This window comes from Trichoderma gamsii (genome assembly GCF_001481775.2).
Source record: "Trichoderma gamsii strain T6085 chromosome Unknown Scaffold_38.2, whole genome shotgun sequence".
Lineage (NCBI taxonomy): Eukaryota > Fungi > Ascomycota > Sordariomycetes > Hypocreales > Hypocreaceae > Trichoderma > Trichoderma gamsii.
In genome coordinates this window covers 142997-165577 of record NW_020171375.1, presented here as the reverse complement: position 1 = coordinate 165577, position 22581 = coordinate 142997, and the positions used below count along the sequence as shown (strand labels likewise).

Here is a 22581-nt window from a genome sequence, read left to right as displayed (position 1 = left end):
CCTGGATGAAATCCCATTACTATCATCCTGAACAGCTTACCGGATGGAATATTAACGTTATCACTCAAATTTGATGACACAACATGCAGATCCGAATCAGCACTCACAGCCATATGATGCCGCGTTTTCAACACGTGGCTACCTCGAAGATATCCTGCCACACGTTGGAAGAAAACGTCAACGGATACATGGAACACAACCCTTAAACCTCTTGTCCTTTCCCGTACTTCATCAAGGTGGTAGCCGACTGGAAGGATATTTGGTCAAAAATGCCGCCAATGCAGCTACCCGTGGCGATAGCCGCCTCTGTCAACGAAAAGAAATGACGTTCAAACAGATGGCTGCCTTGTTCTGCGTCTGGCACCCCGATGTCTGCGCTCGTCGAACCCATTTGCTCTACTAAGCGACTTTCCGGAATGCTTCATCTAGAGTAACGTCGTCTTCCATTCAAAGTCGACGGATGCCTGCAGTAGTAGAATCATGAACATGAGATAGGCAACTAGTGTATAATACCCTCGAGCGCACGTTTGGTCAAGGCATATTTGAGTTTCACTGCTGGTTGGATGTTGGTGTACGAAGACGATGGCTTCTTTCGCCATTTCCATGACCAGAAGTGCGTAACGCGTACTTATTCATCTACAGAGGTTATGGATGGGGTCCATATGATCTGAGCTAGGACCCATGAGACCAATTTGGCTTCCCGTCTATGATGCTAATATAGATGTTCATCAGCGGCAAACGGGCGCGCGATACTTGCTGTACTGCACCTGAGCCTGAAGCAACTGGACCTATTCGGATTTGGATACGAAGCTGGAGAACGATTAACCTTGAGCTTTTCCATCTATACATTGCAGCATGCAGCGTGATAATTGAAGAAGATACATTTCAAGGCTTGCCTACCAACATCGACACTCCGAGCTTTATTGCGGAGATCTCCGGATATTCTAACCGCGGTGGAGACTTGCAAACGCAGCAGCAAGAGGCCCATGCATACTGGAGGCTTGAAATTAAGATTCAGCATTCGGAAATCTCATTCCGGAAGCTTGGGAAGCAAACCTCATCGAAGACGCACATGATCGGCGGCCGTACCGTTGATAGTTCAACGTATCGATCCCTGCGACCTCTCTGTGCTCCGGATCTGTGACCCCCTATTCAAGAAACAAGCAGCCCAAGATTCCCTGCCCAGATAGACGATACTTTTAAAACAAATCGTCTTCTCATTTTGTTTGCCTAGCTGGGAGCCTAGGATGTGAGAAATCTGGTGCTGCGTTTGGTCATTCGTGCCGTTGATGAAATTCTTGTGGGAGCTATATGAAGGACCTGCATCCTCTTCCAATCGCAAAGTCAATACCACGCTTGCTTTCTTCTGCAACTTTGCTTCATGTTTGTAGCCAACAGAGCACATGGTAGGATTTTTCCTGCATGCCGACTAGATTATTTGATGCCTACAGACACCGGAAAGACAATGCTCTCTCTGCAAGCTCTCATGAATCCCGCCTCGCCTGGCTATTCTGTTACTTGCTTTCGACAGTCTTCTTCAGTGTTAGCGACCGAATCTAGATTATTGCCGACGGAAGTACAAACTGCTGTGGATGTGTCGCCTGTGCCGAAGATCGAGCCATCGGCAAGCATCGCCAGCATGACAAAGTTCAAACCGTTGGGGCCGATCAACTTTGCACCTTTCGAAGGAATCGATCAAGCATCATATCGAGAGATGTGCCGGTTTCGCGTTAGTCCGCTAGGAAAGATACGACAAAACTGCCAACATATCCCCTACAACAGTTCAAAAAAGGACTTTTTCGAGAAGACGGGAAGAGAAAGTATTGAAGGTAAGGGGGCTCCCTCAATAAAGAAATAGAAGACCAGTCGTCCTTTGAACGAGAGTAACTTAGACCTTACGACAGTTTTTAAATACGAATTCCGATTACCAGACAAGGAAAAGATCTATACCGTCATGTGGGATTACAATGTCGGCCTTGTTCACATGACTCCATTCTTCAAATGCCTGGAGTATACGAAAGTAAGGCTCAAACTGAGCTATTAGTTTGCCTCTCGAATTCTGCCTTTTTCTAATTCTCAACAGACCACGCCGGCACAAATGTTGAGTCAGAATCCAGGTTTGAGAGAAATATCGCCCAGTATCACTGGCGGCGCCGTATCAGCCCAAGGTAAGCCCAAAAGCATTTGATCCCGCGATTAGTCGCTCACAAGCCCCTCTTCTAAATAGGATATTGGATGCCTTACCGGTGTGCTAGAGCGGTATGTGCGACTTTCTGTCACAAGATTGCGGGCGCACTGATTCCTCTCTTTGGCCCTTCGTTTCCCTCCGAGTGCGCTCCGGCGCCCTTCAACACTACTCACTGCAAGGGCATGGTGATTAATCAGCAAATCATACTCAAAGCAACCGAAGAAGTCGAGAAATACCGCCAAAGGCAGAATAGCGGGTTCATCAAGGCGGTCGGTGAACTGAGCAGCTCTCATCGGGTCGAAAACTATACATTGCGTCGTAAACAGGAGAACCAGACTACACTTATGCCCATATTACCGTCGCAATATCGTTCCGCTTGGACACCAGTCGATGGATCGATGACCAATAGCCGCGCTATGGAAGCTTCAACCCCGAGGATGGTGTGCGACAGCCGCGAGGCCACCAGGATATTGCTTGGATCGAGTCGCAGTGCTCTTCCGAATCAAGCTGTGCCTAGCCAAAATCCATGCCAGAAGGAGAAAACAAACGCATTTGGTCCGTCACGGACAGAAGTGAACGTTTCTGAGGGAAAATGGGGGCCAAACCGGCGCAAACGAGCTTTTGACGAACGGATCACGATGGATTCGCCCAGCGGAGGAGAGGGATCACATCGAGAAGAGCACTTGGGGGTAGCTGAAGTTCTACTGAGCCTGGCCACAGATGTTCGAGACACGGCGCATCCAACATCACTGGCTGTGGAAATGTCAGACAACGGCGAAGACTTTCACGGGCGACGTCGCAAAAGGAAGCGACCAAAGCCTCTCTTACTTTAACCACTGGATGGTGTTGCTGGTGTTGAAGAATTATTTCTCTTTGTCTTTCTCTCTATCTCTTTATTTCCTGTTGGATCTTGAAGCCGTTCATCTATGTAATATTCGCTAATTGCTCTTTAAGATACCCCATTGGGCTGGCACTTGCAAATCAGATTGTTTTCTTCTTCTTTGTGTTTGGGATAATCTTTCGGAGAGGTGTTGGCGTACCTGTTTTACCTTTTGTTTTTGTCTTGCATATTTGGAAATCCTGGATTTTATCGAGATTGGGGATTTTGTTCTGTTCGTTGGTTTCTTCAAAAAGCGTGGTGCAATTGTATCATCGGATTCGTTGATCGGAAGTTACATTGATTGTTGGAATTTTGGCTTCTTTGTTTGTTAATCTTGTGTTGTAGTAATCTAGGCTGTTTAACCTAATTTCTTAATCGGACCATATCGAGGTCTTCATCTCTCTTCTCATACGTGCCATCTATTTTACTTGGTTCTCTTTACCTTCCGTCAAAAACAAACTTTTCGCTTTCCCTTCTAAAACCATGTCATCTTCATGTCCCTAACTTAACATTTTCAGCTCCTCTCCCCCTTCTCCGCCGCCCTCTTCTCCTTAAACTCCTTCACCCATCCATCCGCCTTTGCCGTTGGCACCACAAATATCCTCACCACCTCATCCACAACTTCCACTTTTCCTCCGGCCAGCACCTTCAGCAGAGGCACCTTCTTGCCCATCTTGATCAGCCCGCCCTCCTTCGTCTCCACGTAACACGTCACCCCAGCCAGCGTGTACGCGCCCTCCTTATCCCAAGGCAATGGGAGAATATATCCCAAATGGTCCTCCAGCGTGTGCGTCTCCTGAAAGGCCTTGATGAAATCAGACTCCAAATGCAGCGGGTAGAGCAGAACCGTCGGAAACGCCAGCTCGGACGAAGGATCGTCCTCGTTAGGCACGAGTGTAATCTTTGCGTCTTCCATCTCAGGCGGCTGCTCCGTCTTGCGCGTCTTGATGCCTCTCGCCGCAAGCGCTGCCTTGAGGAGCAGTGCCCTACGCTGCTTCTTGGCCTCCCTCTCCGCCGCCTTGCGCTTCAGCTCATCCAGCGTCTTTGCGCGCTTGATGATGCCGTCGGCGACGGTCCTTAGGGCTTTATTTTCCGGTTCAATAGCCAGACCTCTGGCACACACGTCGTCTGCCTCCTCTATGCGATCCACCGCCAGCAGCGCCTTTCCACTGCGATAATACGCCTTCACGTTGCGCGGGTTGAGCCGTATGGCCGCCGCACAGTCTGTCCAGCAGCTGCGGTAGTTCTGCATCTCCAAATGGCACGCCGCGCGGTTGACATACATGGCCTCGAGCGTCTCCTTCTGCTGCTTAATCTCCTCCTCAGAATCCGGCTCCCCCGTCTCAGGGTTCTTTGTGATCTCCCCCTTTGCCCGTTTCCGCTCCTCCACAAACAAAATAGAGATGCCCTTTCCGTAAAACTGCTCTGCGTCCCTGTACCCCTTTGCCTTGAAGCACTCGTTTCCACGCTCCTTGAAATCCGTCGCATTCTCCAGCGGCGTGCCCTCATACGCCAGAGCCTGCAGCGCCGCAATGTCGTCGTTGTCCTCCATCTCCGTCATGAACAGCGGCGACTTGTTCAGATCTGCGAGGATCTCATCCACGGACTTGTTCTTGGCGATGGCCAGCGCCGGCGGAAGGCTTGGAGTTGTGGCATCGGATGGATTTTGCTGGCCGAGGCTCATGGCCTGCTCAATCTGGTCTGCGAGCTGATCTATACTCATCGCTGTGGAGATGCGCCTCACTTAGATAGCGGTTGAGTATAATACTGTGTATTTAATGAAGACGGCAGAATTAAAGAGTGTTTTTTCACTTTTTGACTTTCTGCGCTGTTGCTGTAAGAGGTGCATGTACAGCAGGCAGAGCTTGATTCGGAGTGGGGCAATCTTGAGTATGAGGAGACAAAATTTTGTCAGATCGATCTCGACGCTTGATCCTCTAGTTCCTAATACTAGCGGCCAACGAATTAAAGGCTTGACATGCGGTAACAGACAGAAGAATATCCAACATGGTTTGCAAAACAAACACCTTTGCATTTATACTTGAGTATTGTTGCTCGACCTGCTTTCTTTAATTTCGAATCTCATTAAGTTCTTCTTCTAGCAGCAATTTCCGCTCACAGAGGAAGCGGCATCTGTACTACCAACGAGCCGAAATCACTTCAATCAGCAAACAAGTCTTACTTTTTCAAACAGCACTGTTATTGCTATCTTTTCTAATCTCTAATACTATCTAGTCCTTTTCATTTTGAGGACAGAAGAGAGAAATATATATGGTATCAAAATACACTTTTCCGTGCCCCCAAACTCCAACAAATTCAGCCAACTCCAGATGCAGATACAAAAATGGATATGTGTGCGCGTTCTTGAATATCGTCTGTATGTTCTCCCAATGCGCCACACCCAAATGTACTATCAGCCAATATCAACCTGCGCCATGGGGTATATAGCCACCTGAGCCTCGCTCCATTAAAAAAAAGCGCCGTTTATTCGTGCGTAGAACCTGTTAATCAAAATCAACTAATCCGCCACTGCTACTTGCAGATGACGTTCCTTTAGGAATGTGACAGCTCCTACCAGGAGGATGCCGTGTGTAAGAGACTTTTTTTGTCTATTCATTCTTCTCTTCTTTCTTTTTTTTTTAGTCAAAAATCATTTTATGATTGTTATTCACTCCACATCCTCGACTGAAACTTCAGCGGGGGTGGCAGGGGTATGTTGTCGCTCAGCGTCGTCCTTGGATCGTGAGCAATCACGATCGCGGGGAACGGTGAAGCAGTGGATAGCACCGGCAATGGCGACCAGAGAACTAGCGTACCATGCCAACGCAGTGCAGTCAATCTGGCTGCCCAACGTGTAGAGGTAGCCTGCGATTGGCGGGGCAATCATGCGACAAGCAGCTCCAGCGCTGGCGGCTAAGCCATTGACTTTGCCCAAGGCACTCGCGGAAGGGGTAGCTCCTTTGATTAGGATAAGGAGGAGGGGGTAGAGTGTGATGGAGAGGACGTTGCGTACAGCAAGGCACAGGTAGATGGCGGGGAAGAGGCAGGATTCGGGGACGAAAAGCAGCATTGGAACAATTGCATAGATGATGGGGTGCAGAACCGTGACAATGAGGAAGAGTCGGAACACACCGAACCTTTCCGCTGCCAAGGGGAAGACGAAGGCCTGGACAAAGAGAGCGATTACTCCATTGACAGCCATGATCATGCCCACTTCGCGAAGGGAAAGGCCCAAGCCACCAGGAGAGTAGAAGGGTGAAGAAGCACCGAGTTTGGAGAGGGTATTTACCGAAACACGCTCATCTTCAAAGAAGATTGGCATGAGGTGATCGTAGGTCATTGAGTGGTAGGTGAAGATGCACAGAGACACGATGAAGCCGACGATGCGCTGGTTCCAGATACGGGCAGGCTTCGTCTTTTCCGTAGGCATATCGTTTGAGCTTCGCTCCGGGCACTCCTCGCTGCTGCTGTCTCGAATAGTTCCATAGGTCTCCGCGCGAAGGTCCACCGCTGGTCGCTTGATGGCGTCTGAAGTCTCGAGCAGCGGGGTCTCTTCTGAAACATAGGTATCTGCGGGGAGTAGAACTCGAGGTTGCATATCAGGGTGAGTTTCCTCTAAGAGGAAGAATCCCATGACGATGCTGACGAACAAGAGAGCGGCGCAGACGAGGTTGGGCAGGAGATAGGGATATCGCTCGAACAAGCAGCCTTTGGGGAAAGCATTGGGCCACGACTCGTGAGGGTCAGCAAAGGTTCCACCAATGCAAGGGCCAATAATGGTTCCAATGCTCCACACAAAAGGCATGACGGAGAAAGCGCGCGCTGATGAGATTGTTAGCAAATCTTGTCCAATGACACTCAGGACGCATCTGGAACAGAGTACTTACGTTCGTGCTCAGGCTTGGTGACAAGTTCACCGACCATGGTCTGGATGACGCCAATGTTGCCGTTGAGAAGACCTCCGATTGCGCGCCCAGCCAAGGCGATCCAGATGTTGGAAGCAAATCCCACCATGACCATGCTGAACATGGTTCCCACACATCCGAGAATCAGTACGGGCTTGCGGCCGATGCGATCAGACAAGCCGCCCCAGTACATGCCCATCAGGGCCTCGGCGAGGGCGAAGGATGAGATGAGGAGACCCGAGTAGAAGGCGGCATCTTGCTCGCTTCCGATGTTGAATCTCTTAACAAGAGCCCAGGCATAGGGAAAGATGGAAGTGAGGGCGATTGGCTCAGCAAGGCGAACAATAGCTTCGTAGATGTTAGCTTAGATGTCTTCCATCTTCCTCTCTAGACGACAGAGAGATGACTTACCGAGGAGGAATAGTTGAAGGGTTGGGAAGTCGTCCGGGTTGCGAAGACGTGCCTGCTTTGTTAGGACCATGTCTTCTCTGTTTGGTATGAGCTTACGACAACAGACACAGGCACAGATGCGAAGAAGTGCGTGTGTTGTGTGCGTATAGAGAGGCTTGAGTTTCTCTCTGGAGTTGGTTGGCTGCGCGAGTCGTAAAAGATGACGAGTTGAGCGCGGAGGCGAAAGCAGATATAAGTAAGAGCGGTGGGAAATGTTTATGCTGATGTGTTCAAAGCGAATGTTGCTAAGCCCCGCACACGAGAGTGGCAAGAACGAAGCAACAGAGTTCTAGAGACGGATGACCTGAGCTGATGGAGGATCTTTGTTGAGAAAGGTTGGCAGAAGGCGAGAGAAAGATGGTGGGAGCAGGCCTATTTCAAGGCGTGGTGTCTGCCAAGGTGGGAGCGCACAGTGAGGTACAGTGCCTGGACGGTGGCAGCTGGTGGAGCCGAATGCATCGATAAGAGAGACATGCATGTAAGGCGTGTGGCCCCGTGTGGCATGTGGGGGTTGAGACAGGGCCTGCATGCAGAGTCGCAGCAGTATGCAGCAAGCGAGGCCGCACGAGCCACACGCTAGGCACCCTCGCGAGTATTTTAGCCTCTGGCAGCAGCCGCAAGCGTCGTACCCCGGGGGTTTTACTATCGCTTGGCTCTATACTGCTAGGCGACATGTCTCGCTCTGATTCAACTGCCTAACAGCTGCGACAACAGCTGTTTTCAATGACAGAATCCAATTCTGGTCATGCTAAAGAAGTCGAGCAACGGATCTGCTGCGTCACAATCCATTGTTTCCGAGAAAACGCCACATCCGGGGAAGACGAATGATGCTCGTCCGCACGCTCCGCGATGCTGATGCCAGTCTCCTAATCCCCGAACCGCGAATCAGTGTCGGTACCTCCCAAGCGAGGAGAGAAGAGGAAAACCACTCAACCGAGGAGGCGAAGTTAGGGAAGAGCCGATCAACTAACAACCTAGCAACTCTAGCTCACCTTGTTCTCTTGATAGAGGGGGCTTGTTAGTCTCGTGTTGCGCTCGGATCCAGACATCACATGCCCTGCCATTGGCTTATCGCTGCCTGCAACTTTTAACCTCTTTTTCCGCTCCGAACTAGGAGTTTTGAGGTGCAGTGCAGATTCGAGGCGCCACTACACAGTATATGCATCTATCGCAGACGCGCGGCCAATTGGGCTTGGCAATTGGCCCGTAGAATTTTCCCTGCGTCGCGGCGCTCCACCCAAGACGGTAAAGCCTAGACAACTTCTGCATGTCGCTGCGAGATTGTCAGTGCGACGCCGACGAGCCGACGCCTTCACCGGAGATCTCTTCTGCTAGGAGTATCCATCCATTACTTGATGGCTTCATATGTCGGCCGTGGTTGATGCTGACAATGCCGCTGCTTCGGCCGTTGAGATACTTGTAGAGCGGCAATGTTGTCGCCATCATGACTTTGCGATGAGAAACAGATGATCGCATGACAATGACAAAACGATGACGATGGCCGCTATGACCAGGATCCAGGCGTCGTGACGGACAACATCGTCAGAGACAAGTCAACTAACTCATGCCATTCGCATGCTCTACGATTGAGCCGCGCACTCACCATGCTGCGCTGCCCTTTTCGCATCCTCATGCGGCTCGCGCCAGAAAGGACCAGGAGCAGCGATAAGTCGTTTCGGATGCAAGCCGGCCATTGTCCCATGCGACAGACAGTAAGATTGACAGCCGAGCGAAGATGGGGATCAATTGCATGCCTGTACTTGCATGCATAGCCTAGAACCTGCTGGATCGAGCCATCTCGGCTCGGTTTGCTGGGGTCAATATCCTCATACAAGCGCGGACGGCCTGAGTAGCCATTACTTAATATCACAGATTGCGAGATAGGTAGGTCTCGAGCCGTGGTGCCAGTTTTTGCACGGTCACGCTACACACTTTTGCTCCCTCCAGCCTCCAACTCCAATTTAATCAGCTTATGCGGCTTTCCCGCACTAACTTTGGATCTGCAGCGGTTTGGCCAGCCAAAAGGGCAAATCAGACCAAGATGGAATGACGGCTGTGGCTGTCTACAGTAGAAGCGTCACTGGATGTCGCCCGGTGAGCTGCTGCAGGCATCGAATCCCGCAGAAATTGCGAGAAGAGACGCAGGCGCCAGCAGCAGACAGGCACCGGCTGTGGCCCACAAGCATCTGGATCTGCGCCAATGAATCACCCGGAGGATGTCCCCCGCCTCGTGCCCCTCCTCAATCTCTCTTCTGTCTCCCTTCCAGTCTTCCCCCGCCGCTCACCTTGGGGCCTGGAATGTGTCTCGAAACGCAGCGTGAGAGCAAACTGGCGGTCTGGTCGAGTGCTACCCCGGAAACAGCCAATGGATAGCTTGCACCTATTTGTGCTGAGATTCATCTAGTCTCACAGCCTCATGACCGGCTTCCCGTGCGGGTGTCGCAAAGGAGACGAGCAGACAGACCGTCAAACGCCAGACCCGGGACGCCTCTCCGACGACCTCGAACTTGGCGTGTGGACACTCGATGGCGCGGAGCCGAACCCTGAGGGCTTCCCACCCCCCCTCCACTCTTTTCCATCTTCTTCGATGGCCTCGGCGCCAGACAAGGAAAAAGAATCTTTCAAGGTGGAGAATGACCGCAGGCTTTATGCATCTATCCAGGGAGCGCTAGACAAAGACTTCATCTAGTTCCCGAGGACTGGGCCACACTGGGTGGAGCATCTTCAGCCAACGCGATATATAGGAAAGAAAGCGGAAAGTACTGATAAAGAAGAATCGAATCGAGGTATTGTTGGCCAAAAGTGGCTGAATTTGTGGCACAAAAGCTATAAATGACGCCTGGGCGCTGAGCATCCGATATTCTGGATCATTGGGGACGATAAGAAACCAATTCTTTGTTGTAAACCTCACGGGTCTGCAATTTTGATGCTTTCTCCCATCTGTTGTGAGCGGCAACCGGATGCCGACTATCGCCTCGCCGGTCTCGGGGCGCGAATCAACTTCGGCTATACCGACTGCAATGCATTGCGAATGGTGATCTTGCAACTCTGTGTTGCATTCAACATTATTTGGTTGCAACGGGAGTTTCAGTTGTAACAGTACACAGCCGTCGTTTGGCACTTATGCTTGTCCAATCGCAAAATGCCTTTTTTTTTTTCAAATTGTAATAACTGATAGGAGTTCATCTTAGGAGTCCTACTGTCCTAAAGGGAATGCGCGGCTCTGGGCGAGCAAGTCATGATAATTTACAGATAATACCGAAAGAAGATGGATTCACCCCCAATGAGGCTGGCTTAGTCTCCTGCCCTTTGCTGCTAAAGTGACGTTGTGGTAGCACGATTCTCCAGACTATTATGCTCCTCCATCTGACATATACGCAATTCATCGTTATTAACCAATACGTCTCTCTATAAGCTTCAATAAATAAGCGACCTGTGTCAATACTACAACTTCATGACCTCTGCAGACGTTACACCGCATATGCAGTGACAGTATCTAGGTTCCACAAAGCCTCCTTGCCAAACATTTCCTCGCAGCCCTCACAGTCGCTCACCTGCCTTGGCGCTGCCGACACCCATCTCTCCCAGCACAGACTTATACTTGTCCGCCTCCTCAATCATCTGCTCCATTGTCCGCAGATTGCGTTCTGCATCCTCAATGCTCGGCATCTTCCCCGCCGGCTGCGGTCTCCCATGCTCACGATCCCACAAGGCGCCTCCTACATTCGCCTCCTCGCCGGACAGCTTGACGTAAATCTCGTCTGCCGCCTCGCCCATGTCGCCCTTTCTGCGGGGGATAATGTGGACGTGCACGTGCGGGATCGTCTGGCCCGCGTCGGCGCCGTCCTGAAGCGCGACGGTGAAGCTGCCGGATGTGAAGTCCGACGGATCGGGGAAGTAGAGCTTCGCGAGGAGCTTCTGCGCGAGCTGCACGGTGGTGAAGAGATCTGTTGTCTCGGCGGGGGAGAGGTCCAGCAGGCGGCGGTGCGGCTTGAGCGGGCAGATGAGGATGTGGCCTGGGAGGAGAGGTTTGAGGTTGACGAGGCCGTAGGAATGGGGCGTTGTGAGGAAGACTTGCTTGGTGACCTCGAAGGGGCCGAATTTGATGTTCATGCCGTCGGTGTTGGTTGAAGTCATGACGCCTCTGACAAATGATGGTTTCTTGAGACAATCTAGTTTAGATGCTGTAGTAGGGTGAGCTGAACAACGTTGCTTGACAAGTTGGCTCGCTCGGAACAATAACAATCTATTCGAAGCTGTAAACCGTCCGAGTCATGTTAAAAGTCTCATACGTCAGCGAAACTTGAAAACGAGAGAGCCAAAGTGGCAGTGTATGTAAATTTAAATCCAGCTGTAACTAACCCGATCGATGAGCTAGACTTTGAAGAACTAGACTCATGAGTTTAAGAAGAGAAAAGTAAGCGAAAACTAACTGGCGTCTGCTAATTTAATATATAAGTGAGATGTGAGCGTGAGATTGTGAGACTTGTGAGATTTAAGAATGTTTGTTTTGGAGGAGCGGGGCCGAGTCGTCGATTTGATTAGTTTTGTTTTCTCTGCGATGTGGAGAAAAATGTCTCGGCTCGCTAGGATCGGTCGCTCAATGGCTGGTGAGAGAGCTTCAGTTTGCCCCAGCTAGTACCTAGGTAGGTAGACTGAATTGACTTATAGATGGGCTTCGCCTATATAAGGCTGAATGAAATACAGCTACATTGTACAGTTTATTTGGTTACCTTCTATCGTATATTCTAACATTACATATCGTGCCAAATCCCCTCTTCAGATGCAACAGCTGCTTGATACTTCCCGTATCCTTCCAATAAGCCAGTCAATATGTCCAATCGCTTTTGGATTATTCTCCTTGTAATTCTCGCCACTTGTCGAAGGAAATCATCTCCCGCACAGACCGCTACGCCGCAAACCGCTAAAGACACAACGCTTAAAGACAAAAAACCGCTTCCCAAGAGTGCACCGCCCGGTTCATCTGCATCTAAATAATCGCTTCCTCGTTGGCTGTTAGGAGGGCAGCGCTGTCGTCGAGACGCCTCGAGGGTTGACTTGGTGGCTGCTCATCCTGTTCCTCTCCAATTTCTTCCCAGTGGACTATTAAAAGTTTTGTTAGCATGTGAGAGACCACAAGAGTTGATATGGATATACATACTATGAGGCTTCAAGATAAAAGCACATGTCAGGCCAATGCCGAAGAGTCCAGCAAGCAGTACAAAGATGGCTTGTGGGAACACCCCAACTGTCATCGCATACAAGCCGTTGAATAGGACGGGCCCAACGACTCGTGAGAGTGCCTGCATGAACCCAACAGCGCCAAGAACCTGCCCAATGCGCGACGCGGGAACATGCTTGGTGACAGCTGCTTGGACGGTGGCGCTTCCTAGGCCTCCGAGGGCAGTGACCATTCCACTGGCAAAAAAGAGGTGTTGATTCCGAGAAAAGAGATATCCGAAGCATCCCAGCAAATCCGATGTCAAAGCAAATCTGAGAATCCAAACGTCTAGATTGTCCGCTCCAGAGTTTGCTTCTATGAGGGGTGCCCCGGACTCTCGTCGCCGGCGTGCTGCTGGCCGGATGCGGAAGACGTAGTTGATTATCGGGAAGATGGCCATCAGAACAAAGACACGGATCATGGACAAGGAGGAAATGAAACGAGACGTCTCAAAGTTGCCCCAGCCGAACATGTACTCGCTGTAGAGCATCAGCACGTTACCCACGGCCATCATGGACCCCATGATGATGGTATCAGCAACGGCTAGTGCGACCAAATTGATTCGGAGTCTTGAAGAGGTTCCGGGGCCAGTTGGCCACAAGATCTTGAGGGTCGCAAAGGGGTTATGAAGGAGGCGAGATGATGACCCCTCATTGCCGGCTTGCTCAGCTTCAGACCTTAGCAACTTCTCACGGGCTAGCAGCTGCCTTCGCTTTGAGAGGGACTCTGGCAACACGAAGCGGACAAAGAGAATGAAGAATGTGTGGCAGCCGAGAGCAACATAGAAGATTGAGATGAGCGTTCCAGTCCATTTGACGAAATAACCGGCCATGAGAGGGCCAAGAGCGAGACCGGTGAAGAGACAGGCGTGGATATAACCAATGGACACGGCTCTCTTGGATGGAGGAGTGCAGTCGCTAGTGTAGGACTGACTGAGAATGCTGCCAGCGGTAAAAGAGCCCGTAATGCCATCGAAGACAGCGCCGAGAATCATCCACCGGTAGTTGAATGTCTGAGGGTATTTGGCGCAGAGGATGGTAACAATCTCACTTAGAACACCACCGCAGGATGCAAGAGCCATCAGCTTTCGTCGGCCATAGCGGTCAGAGAGATGGCCCAGCTTTGGAGCAACAATGGCACTCAGACCACCGATGACGAGGTTGAGGGTCAGCATGAATTCAGCGACGTTTCGCTGAACGGCTGGAATGTTGCATTGCGGGTTGTCGGACCCCAATACGATGGGCTTATACGTGAATTGGGGGTCAGCGAGCTGTTCGTCAGCAAAGTATTGCTTGCAGACAAGATCTAAGATTCTGTATTATCGAGCAAGTATTATTAGCGACCTGCAAGCGGTTGACAGGATTACTCGATTATTGCTTACAAGTTGAGCTTGGGAACGATGATGCCGCCAAAAGCGAGGGTGAAGACGGCATAAGGACCGAGAAGCCAGAATACCTGCAATGCTTGTTAGGTCTTATTTGTATTGCGAACTGCACGTCGGCATCATAGGACAGCATACAGAGGGCCTGCGCCACCAGGGCAAATGCTGAAAATCAAGATCGTTGTCCCAACTGTCTTTCCTTGCTCCAAACCCATTAGTGCCAAGCAATTGGGATGTTTCTGTGAGGTCCGAGTTGCGATCGTCGATTTCGCGAACCGTCGGACTTGGACTCCGCCCGTCACCTCTCCGCTTCGGCCCAGCCATGTTGTGAATTCGATGCGTCTTCTGAGGCTGGAAATGATTGAGAAATGCCGACTGAGTTGATGCGATTCAAGGCGGCTTTGTCCGAGGGCGGGAAATTAAGTCGGGGGTTGCTGATGGCGGACGCGCTCAGCTCAGGTTGGGAAAGCTATCAAGTAGCTTTCGGAGTTGTGATGCCGGCGCAAAGCTTGACTCAGTCTCATTTCTCACTGGAATGAAGCTACTCGGTACTTTCCGCGAACAGAGGGAACGGCCATGTAGTATTATGTACAGATATATACACAAGAGGACGAGAAGGAGGTAGACAAGGTTCGGGAGGAGAGACGCGAGATGAGCAAGCCCGACGCAGCGATTTGCCTGGAGTCTGAGCTTACTATTACATGTCTAGCAGTCCATGCTGCGTCTCCCAGCAAACCGGGGCATGGGCTCTGCGCATTGATAAGGTATCGCTGGCGGGTGGATCCAAGGAAGCGCTCGCAGAAGCCCAAACACAAACCGCAAGCCGCCAAGTCTAATCTCAAGCTGCCGTCAATCGCGTGGACGCCCTTGAGTGGACTCGGAACCAGAATCCGGGGCCCAGGGGGGAAGGTCGACCAGGATTCGAGGGATGGCGCACCACCAAAAGTCCCAGCCTGCTGTCTGACGCCATGGTTGAGCCCGTGTCGACGGAGTTAGGCTGGTATAGATGACGCCTCCATATTCCAGTCGGTATCTGCAGCACCTCTGCCTTGTGTTTCTGCGACGCCATGCGAGCTGCAAAGCATGTCAGCGCGACCGGCCCTGATTGCTGCAACTCCGCGATTGCCTCTCCAGATGCCCGCAGGCCACGGCGTCGTTGACGGGGCTATTGCTGCTGCTAGTTGCCCAGCGCAGCCAGCAAATGCACGCATGCAGGCGTCGGCCAACCAATCTATGACGCCTGGCTGCTGCGAATGCCGTGCCTGACGGGGCTCTTTTCGATAACGAGCCAGCCACACCAACGCTCCGAAGCGCACAAGATGGTGCCCGGCCTCCAGTTCTCTCAGCCTATCCAGCCTATCCGGGTACCGCATCCCGCGAAAACGGCGGGGGCCAGCGATACGCTTGTCGATGAAGTGGCAGACTTTGCGACCGCGTCCGTTTAGCCGTGCTTTGGCGGTGCCAGGACTGGACTTGATGATGCTGAGCAGACGTAACTGGCCAATTCTGCGCTTTGTAATTCGGACTTTTGGGCCACCGGGAGTCCGAACTCCGCCTCCGCAGGCTAAGAGATGTTTTAGGTTTCAGTGGACTTTGCGCTATTGGATCTATAGATTCTATTGGGCCTTTATTGTATGCAGTATCTGCTTAGATAGACGTTTCAGGTGCAGATCGAAGCCAGTTGGCAAAGTGAAGAAGTACACCATAATAGCAGATACTGAACTCGGTGTTCTGCATGGAGATCAGTCTAGGTTTTTCTTCATATTTCCACCGCTTGGCGCGGCAGAGCAGAGCAGTGTGCGGCGTAGATTGATTGGTCGGGCGAAGAGTGAGACTGGAAAATTATCTTTTTGTTGTTTCAACTTTATCCATTTGGTCCAATCATCTGATAGCTGGCAGTACCATTTTACCGATGATAACTGTGGTTGGGCTCAGTGTAGGTTGAGGTACTCCATAATTCCTTCACTAACAGTAAACAAGAGGCTCTACGTGGCACTTCATGCAGGTCGCAGTATTTGTAACAACAGAGTAATCAAAAGCCACATTAGGCAAAACAAAGACACTTATTGGTGCCTCATGTGTACCTGACAGTTTGCATGACCGGGCAGCCCCTAGACTGTAATGCATCCTCTTAAGCTGAGACAAGCAAGCCATACACCTGGGTTGCCAAATCGGGCATCAGGTGAAGAATAGCGTAAGTCAACTATTAATGTAAAAAAAAAAGAGTAAATCGGAGCATTCTACACATTCCAGTGGTATCTATAAATTACAATTACTCCAACAGGCTCAGCCAAGAGTTGTGATAAAGTGCCCAATGATTCTTAGCCGAAAAAGTGACAAAAGAATACAAGCTTCTAAGCTCAACATGCGCTGCTGGAAAGCGTAATAGTCCGCTTCTAATTGGTAGTATATCCGTGGATCGTTATTTAAGGACTCATCTATAAGAAAGAATTCCCAACTGGTAGATGCCAGATACGCGTACATGTTATTTTTCTCTGCCCAGAAATGGCTGTAGTTTGTATTTACTAGGGTTCTGCGCTTGAAGCTCTGAGCCGCCAATTAGAAGCTGTGTACTGATGACTCAGCAATCTCACTTGCAACGCGGTATGGCTGCATGGCTGCAAGGCTCTGGCATATTTTCTGGAGCAAGCCGGCGGCGAACACGCATCAACCATCACCAATTTCCATCGCCGCCGCCACAATGCCGGTCGTCAAGGGAGGTGTCTGGACCAACATCGAGGACGAGATCCTCAAGGCGTCCGTCTCCAAGTATGGCCTCAACCAATGGGCACGCGTGTCCTCGCTGCTGGCGCGCAAGACGCCCAAGCAGTGCAAGGCCAGATGGAACGAGTGGCTGGACCCGAGCATCAAGAAGATTGAGTGGAGCAAGGAGGAGGACGAGAAGCTGCTGCATCTCGCCAAGATTATGCCCACCCAATGGCGCACCATTGCTCCCATAGTCGGCCGGACTGCGAACCAATGTCTCGAGCGATACCAGAAGCTGCTTGACGAGGCTGAGGCCCGCGAATCGTCTGGCCTTGGCCTTATGGGACCAGATGGCGGCGAGACGCAGGCTCCAAGCGCCGACGATGTCAGGAGATTGCGACCGGGAGAGCTTGACCCGGATCCGGAGACAAAGCCCGCTCGACCGGATACCATCGATCTCGACGAAGACGAAAAGGAGATGCTCAGCGAGGCTCGAGCTCGTCTAGCCAACACGCAGGGTAAAAAGGCAAAGAGAAAGGCCCGAGAACGCCAGCAGGAAGAGTCCCGTCGCCTTGCGACTCTGCAAAAGCGGCGAGAGCTTAAAACGGCCGGCATCAATATCAAGGTTACCACGCGAAAGCAGGGTGAGATGGACTACAACGCAGATATCCCTTTCGAAAGGAAGGCTGCCGCTGGATTCTACGACACCTCGGAAGAGAAAGTAAAAAATGACTTACAGCGTGCGGCATTCGATCCGAGAAAGCAACAGCTTGCTAGTAAGCGAAAAGGCGACGGCGACGAGGATAACGACCGCAAAAGGAGGAAGAACGACAAAGAGGGCATTTCAGAATCACAAAAGGCTGCTATCAAGGCGGGCCAGATGCAGAGGATTCGAGAGGCTGAACAAAGCAGCAAACGCCGTCCTCTGAACTTGCCAGCACCGCAAGTGGGAGATGGCGAGCTGGAGGACATTGTAAAGATGGGCAAAATGGGCGAGGCTGCCAACTCTTTGGCTAGAGAAAGCGACAACGATGCGACGCGAGGATTTGTCAACTCGTATTCGACGCTCAATTCAAATGCGCCGATCCGAACACCCAGAGCGCCTGCACAGGAGGACCACATTGCCAACGAAATCCGCAACATTCGGGCTCTAAATGACACACAATCTGCTCTTCTGGGTGGCGAGAACACCCCTCTTCACCAGGGAGCTGGCTCAACTGGCTTTGAGGGCATTACTCCTCGGAAACAGGTCATGGCGACTCCCAATCCTCTAGCTACACCCTTACGAAATGGTGGAGCGAACGGCGCCGCTCCTGGCCAAACGCCGATGCGGACTCCACGAGATACCTTTGCTCTCAACCAAGAGGACGGAATGTCAATGACAGGTGCAACCCCTCGAGACATGAGAAACAGGGAGATGGCCATGCGAAATCAGCTGCGCGCTGGACTGGCTGCGCTGCCCAAGCCGAAAGACACCGAGTGGGAGTTTGAGATACCAGACGAGCAAAAGGAGACTGCGGCTGCCGATGATGCCATGGAAGAGGATGCTGCTGACCGGGATCGACGAGAGCGTGAAAGAAGAGAAGCTGCAGAGGCGCTTGAACGGCGACGACGGACTCAAGTAATGCAGCGAGGGCTTCCACGGCCCGTAGTTGTCGATTTGAAGGACTTGATGAAGAGAGCAAAGGCGATTGATGATCCAGCCGCGGCGCTCATTGCGGCCGAGACGGCTGCTCTGATGGCTCATGATGCTATTAATTTCCCGCTGAGCGGCTCCCAAGTCAAGGGCAAGCCATCGCCTCTGGCCCAGATAGACGATGGCTCTCTCGCTGACGCCCGCCTCCGAATTATCTCGGAAACTAAGCCGCTGCCGAGCTTTGAGGATATTCAAGCAGCCTTTGAAAGCAGAGCCAATGGAGACTCTTTGCTTCTGGGTTTAGGCTGCTATAACGACGATGAGGATGAGCAAGATGCCGCTATGCGAGCTGCTTTTGACGTAAGTTTATCTTGAACCTCAGATCGGTTATTATCTGCCCACTGTGATACTAACCAAGCAAATGACAGGCTGTTCAAGACTCCATTATGACTTCAGCAGAGGAAGACGCGAAGCTCGAGAAGAAGCTCACGTTGCATCTGGGTGGATACCAGAAGCGGCAGAAGATGCTCAAAGACAAGGTGTCGGATGCGGCAGACGCCTTGGACAAGGCAAAGGTAGCTCTCAGCGGATTCAAGACACTGGCCATCAACGAGGATACAGCCATCAACCGACGACTGGCGTCACTGAGAGACGAAGTCAATTTTATTAGCCGAAGAGAGAGAGAGGCTCAGGAGGAATACCAAAAGGCCAAAGAAGAGCTAGAAGCTCTGCGAGCGGGAAACATTAACGGATACCATTAATTAGGGGACAACGCAATGAGTAATTTCATCTTTCTTGTTTACTACCATGGGGTAATTGAATGATTGGGCATTAAAAGAGGGGTTGCTGTACAAAGGAAATCATCAAGTAACTGTTTTTTTTTTATTCGACATATGCATTTTGACGTTATCATGCAAGAGTATCTAGGCTATGTACTCTTTTCTTTCCAGTCTTCTAAGCTATATATCTATATCATATGCATCATTTTCTCATTATCAAGCATTTCGCGACTTACGCTTCATCGGTGCTAAACGAGGCGTCTTCATCGGCAGAACAATCAACACCGAAACAGCAGCCAGCACGGTGCAGAAGATAAAGGTCAGTCTTAGCGACGCCTCATAGCTACGTATCACTTGTTCCCTGTACGGCTCTTCCAGCTGAGCGACAGCTTCGACAGACGCCCTGACGCGCCTAATGATTTCCAACTTGTCGTCGCCGCGAACGAATTCATTAAGATAGTACACCAGCCCATTCTGGATGACGAGGCTGCTCAGCGCAATACCGAGCACTAGACCCAAGCACCGCCAGAGGATAAGTGTGCTCGAGACGACGGCCTGCTCGGCCTGCTCGCCGCACGCGAGGATGGCGATGAAGGTGCCGGGGAACTGGAACCCCTGTCCGATGGCCTGGGGGATGAGCACGAGGAGGTAGACGATTTCGGGCATGCCGCGGCGGAGGAAGCAGAGGGTGATGTTGCCGAGGAGGTACCAGACGGTGCCGGCGAGCACGGGCCACTTGAGGCGGCGGGTGTAGGTGATGGAGAGGCCGGTGAGGGCGCCGATGATGGAGGCGACGACAGAGGGGATGACGAGGCGGAGGCCGGAGGAGGTGGCGCTGGAGAGGAGGACGGCTTGGAAGTATAGGGGGCTGGATGTACGTCTTTAGTTTGAAAAGAAGGAGAAGAGGGGATTTTTTTTCTTACATGTTGAAGCTGATGGCGTTGGCGAGCACGGCTGCGATGAAGTTTGCAAAGATGAGGTTTGCCCGAGGGGATTTCTGGATGAGGTGGAAGGGCATGATGGGCATGGCGGCGCGGGTTTCGAACCAGAGGAAGGATGGGAAGGCGATGGCTGCGAGGGAGAGGGCGGTGAGGACGACGGGATGGGTCCCTGTGAGATGATGAATGAGATTATGTTGGTTAAGAAGAGGCAGATGCTGGAAAAAGGGGGGAGTGAGGAGGATGCTTACATGGATAGATGTTGCCGCCAAAGCTCTAAACAGTGAGTGAAATGGATTATTAGCTTCATTTTCTCCATCACATTGTTTCCACAAGAGATTAAAGAGCAAAGAAAGAAGAATGAACGACTTACCAATCCCAAAATCGCAGTCGTCGTCGACACCGTCAACAAGGCCGAACCCCCAAAGTCAAACTGCCGCATCGCGTCAAAGATGCCTCGCCGCGGGCCCTGCAAACCAATATCGTCCGGGATCACCACCGCCGACATGGCCATGCACAGGAGCAGCGGCGGGACTTGGACGCCGAATTCCCATCGCCAGCCGAGCGCTTCGGCCATGGCGCCGCCGAGGGCAGCTCCGAGGGCGGAGCCGGCGCCGAAGTTTGCGGTGACGTAGGATTGGTAGGTGCCTCGGCGTCTGTATAAGTCAGTTTCACATTTCCTCCGAGTTTATCATCTTATTAAGTGAGAGAGAGAGGACATACTCTATCGGCACCAAGTCACTCGTGATGATGCTCCCCAACGCACCCACCCCCCCAGCACCGAGCCCGCAAAGCGCCCTCGCCGCAATAAAGCTCTCGATACTCCCCGCCAAAGCACACCACATGGTCGCAAGCGTGAAGACGCCAATGCTGGCTACAAACAGGGGCTTTCTGCCTACCGCATCGGACAGCCTGCCCAGCAGCGGCTGAAACGTCGTCGACGTGAGTAAGAAGGCCGTGGAGAGCCAGGAGGCCGAGTTGGCTGCTTTGAAGTGCGATGTGATGACCGGGTGGGATGAGGCCATGAGGGTGCCGTCGAAGGCGGCCATGAACTGGGAGATGAGGATCTGGGCGAAGATGAGCCAGAAGCGGGCTGGGCAGGTTTCGCCGAGGAAGATGAAGGATTTGGTGGTGGAGGTGGCTGAGGCGGTGCTGTTGCGGCGGGGGAGGAGGGGGGAGCATTCGGTGAGGGGGTTTGTGTCGTCGTTGTCGTTGTCGTTGTATTTGATGTGGTTGTTGCTGTTGAGGTCGTTGTGGGTTGTGAGGATGCCTTCTTCATCGTCTATGAGGCGACTTATACTCGTGTCTGTGTCCGAGTCTGGACCGGACTCGACTTGAGGCCCCTCTCGAGCCATTTGGAAATGGCTTCGGCGCTGATATAGATCTATTCGATCTTATATCTTTGACTTGAGCCAACTGAGAAGGGATGCGAGGAGAAACCAAAGCTCCTTTCTATTGATTCTTCAGAATGTTGTTACGGGGAATTGTTTGAAAGAGGGAGAATGGATATTTGTCGGTGGGAATCCTGCTAGCCGCCCTCTTAAAGACACAAACTCCATATATCGGAGCGAAAAAAGGCCATGCAAGCGCAAAAAGATGCAAGGGGCGTATTCCGTAGAGTACTGTAGTAACCTCGCATCTAAAAGTCTGGGTGTAAGTGCGGGCGGATCTCTCGTATCTCGTACTAACAAGGATGGCCTGTACACGGCAAAATAGAGAGAAGCAAACAAAAGATTTCCCCGCAAGTGTGAAATCTCCAACTTGAAAAACAACACAAAAAAGAGATTTATAGAGCTGAATCTTCTCGGGCCGTTGTCGCAGTTTGCTCTTTTGCTTTGTCGGTGTAAGCCCGCGCCGTCGCAAGACATCAGCAGCGGCTTGTCGCTGCACGCACTGCAAGTTTGACGGTCAGATGCACCCGTCCCGCCGCTAATGCTGCTCGACCCCTACAGCAACCCCCCCGGGGAAGCGGGCAGAAATATGGAGAGAGCAGATTTGAAGGTGGCTGCGCCCGCATTGGCTGGAATATGCCGTGGGAAAGAGGTCAAGTGCCCTATGACGAGGTGAAATAAGCAGGGGATTTGGGCTTGGACGCATTGGCTGGGATGCGGATGCGCAGGGTCTGGCCCGCTAATCCTGGCAGAGCGTGCATGTGCATCCTTACTGAGACTACAAGTAGAGCGATCTCGCAGTTTCGTTATTGGAGCGATTTCGCGGAGAGGAAGGGTGGGGGAGAGGTATATTTGAGATTAGCTATATTCTTACTCATTGGGGCAGTGGCCCTATCGTCTTAGGTGATGAGGCAAAGAGGCGAAAAGGGGAGAATTGAGTGCTTGTGCCGTGTATGACAGATTGCGTGAGAGGCGTCAAGGTGCGCCAAAAATGTCTTCAGCTTTCCCAGCTATTTGGTCAATTCCAAGTTGGTACAATGAGATTTAGCTGGGGTTGTTACCTGTTAGCGTCATGCAACATTTCAGTGCCAATCAGGAATAATTCG

General features: G+C 51.6%; 8 protein-coding genes across 8 annotated transcripts; 2 read left to right on the top strand and 6 right to left on the bottom strand.

Moving 5' to 3' along the window:
• Positions 1 to 1381: 1381 nt before the first annotated feature.
• TGAM01_v208709 (APSES transcription factor Xbp1) lies at positions 1382 to 3021 on the top strand (the record flags this gene model as incomplete). The annotated part of the gene is made up of 4 exons (XM_018806479.2): positions 1382 to 1829; positions 1905 to 2020; positions 2084 to 2168; positions 2228 to 3021. The coding sequence occupies 4 exons, from the start codon at positions 1382 to 1384 to the stop codon at positions 3019 to 3021; spliced, it is 1443 nt and encodes a 480-aa protein (XP_018660306.2).
• Positions 3022 to 3582: 561 nt separating this feature from the next.
• On the bottom strand, positions 3583 to 4791 carry TGAM01_v208710 (hypothetical protein; the record flags this gene model as incomplete). Its single annotated transcript, XM_018806480.2, has 1 exon — positions 3583 to 4791. One exon carries the CDS (start codon positions 4789 to 4791, stop codon positions 3583 to 3585), a length of 1209 nt encoding a protein of 402 aa, XP_018660307.2.
• A 945-nt stretch (positions 4792 to 5736) lies between these two features.
• Positions 5737 to 7454, bottom strand: TGAM01_v208708 (major facilitator superfamily transporter; the record flags this gene model as incomplete). The annotated part of the gene is made up of 3 exons (XM_018806481.1): positions 5737 to 6890; positions 6956 to 7321; positions 7385 to 7454. The coding sequence occupies 3 exons, from the start codon at positions 7452 to 7454 to the stop codon at positions 5737 to 5739; spliced, it is 1590 nt and encodes a 529-aa protein (XP_018660308.1).
• A 3509-nt stretch (positions 7455 to 10963) lies between these two features.
• On the bottom strand, positions 10964 to 11560 carry TGAM01_v208707 (hypothetical protein; the record flags this gene model as incomplete). The annotated part of the gene is made up of 1 exon (XM_018806482.1): positions 10964 to 11560. The coding sequence occupies one exon, from the start codon at positions 11558 to 11560 to the stop codon at positions 10964 to 10966; it is 597 nt and encodes a 198-aa protein (XP_018660309.1).
• An 853-nt stretch (positions 11561 to 12413) lies between these two features.
• Positions 12414 to 14349, bottom strand: TGAM01_v208706 (hypothetical protein; the record flags this gene model as incomplete). Its single annotated transcript, XM_018806483.1, has 4 exons — positions 12414 to 12526; positions 12585 to 13957; positions 14026 to 14099; positions 14164 to 14349. 4 exons carry the CDS (start codon positions 14347 to 14349, stop codon positions 12414 to 12416), a joined length of 1746 nt encoding a protein of 581 aa, XP_018660310.1.
• Positions 14350 to 15017: 668 nt separating this feature from the next.
• On the bottom strand, positions 15018 to 15762 carry TGAM01_v208705 (hypothetical protein; the record flags this gene model as incomplete). Its single annotated transcript, XM_018806484.1, has 2 exons — positions 15018 to 15589; positions 15744 to 15762. 2 exons carry the CDS (start codon positions 15760 to 15762, stop codon positions 15018 to 15020), a joined length of 591 nt encoding a protein of 196 aa, XP_018660311.1.
• A 964-nt stretch (positions 15763 to 16726) lies between these two features.
• Positions 16727 to 19128, top strand: TGAM01_v208704 (pre-mRNA-splicing factor cef-1; the record flags this gene model as incomplete). Its single annotated transcript, XM_018806485.1, has 2 exons — positions 16727 to 18727; positions 18796 to 19128. 2 exons carry the CDS (start codon positions 16727 to 16729, stop codon positions 19126 to 19128), a joined length of 2334 nt encoding a protein of 777 aa, XP_018660312.1.
• A 234-nt stretch (positions 19129 to 19362) lies between these two features.
• On the bottom strand, positions 19363 to 21439 carry TGAM01_v208703 (hypothetical protein; the record flags this gene model as incomplete). The annotated part of the gene is made up of 5 exons (XM_018806486.1): positions 19363 to 20014; positions 20070 to 20256; positions 20336 to 20360; positions 20458 to 20740; positions 20808 to 21439. The coding sequence occupies 5 exons, from the start codon at positions 21437 to 21439 to the stop codon at positions 19363 to 19365; spliced, it is 1779 nt and encodes a 592-aa protein (XP_018660313.1).
• Between the last annotated feature and the right edge of the window lie 1142 nt (positions 21440 to 22581).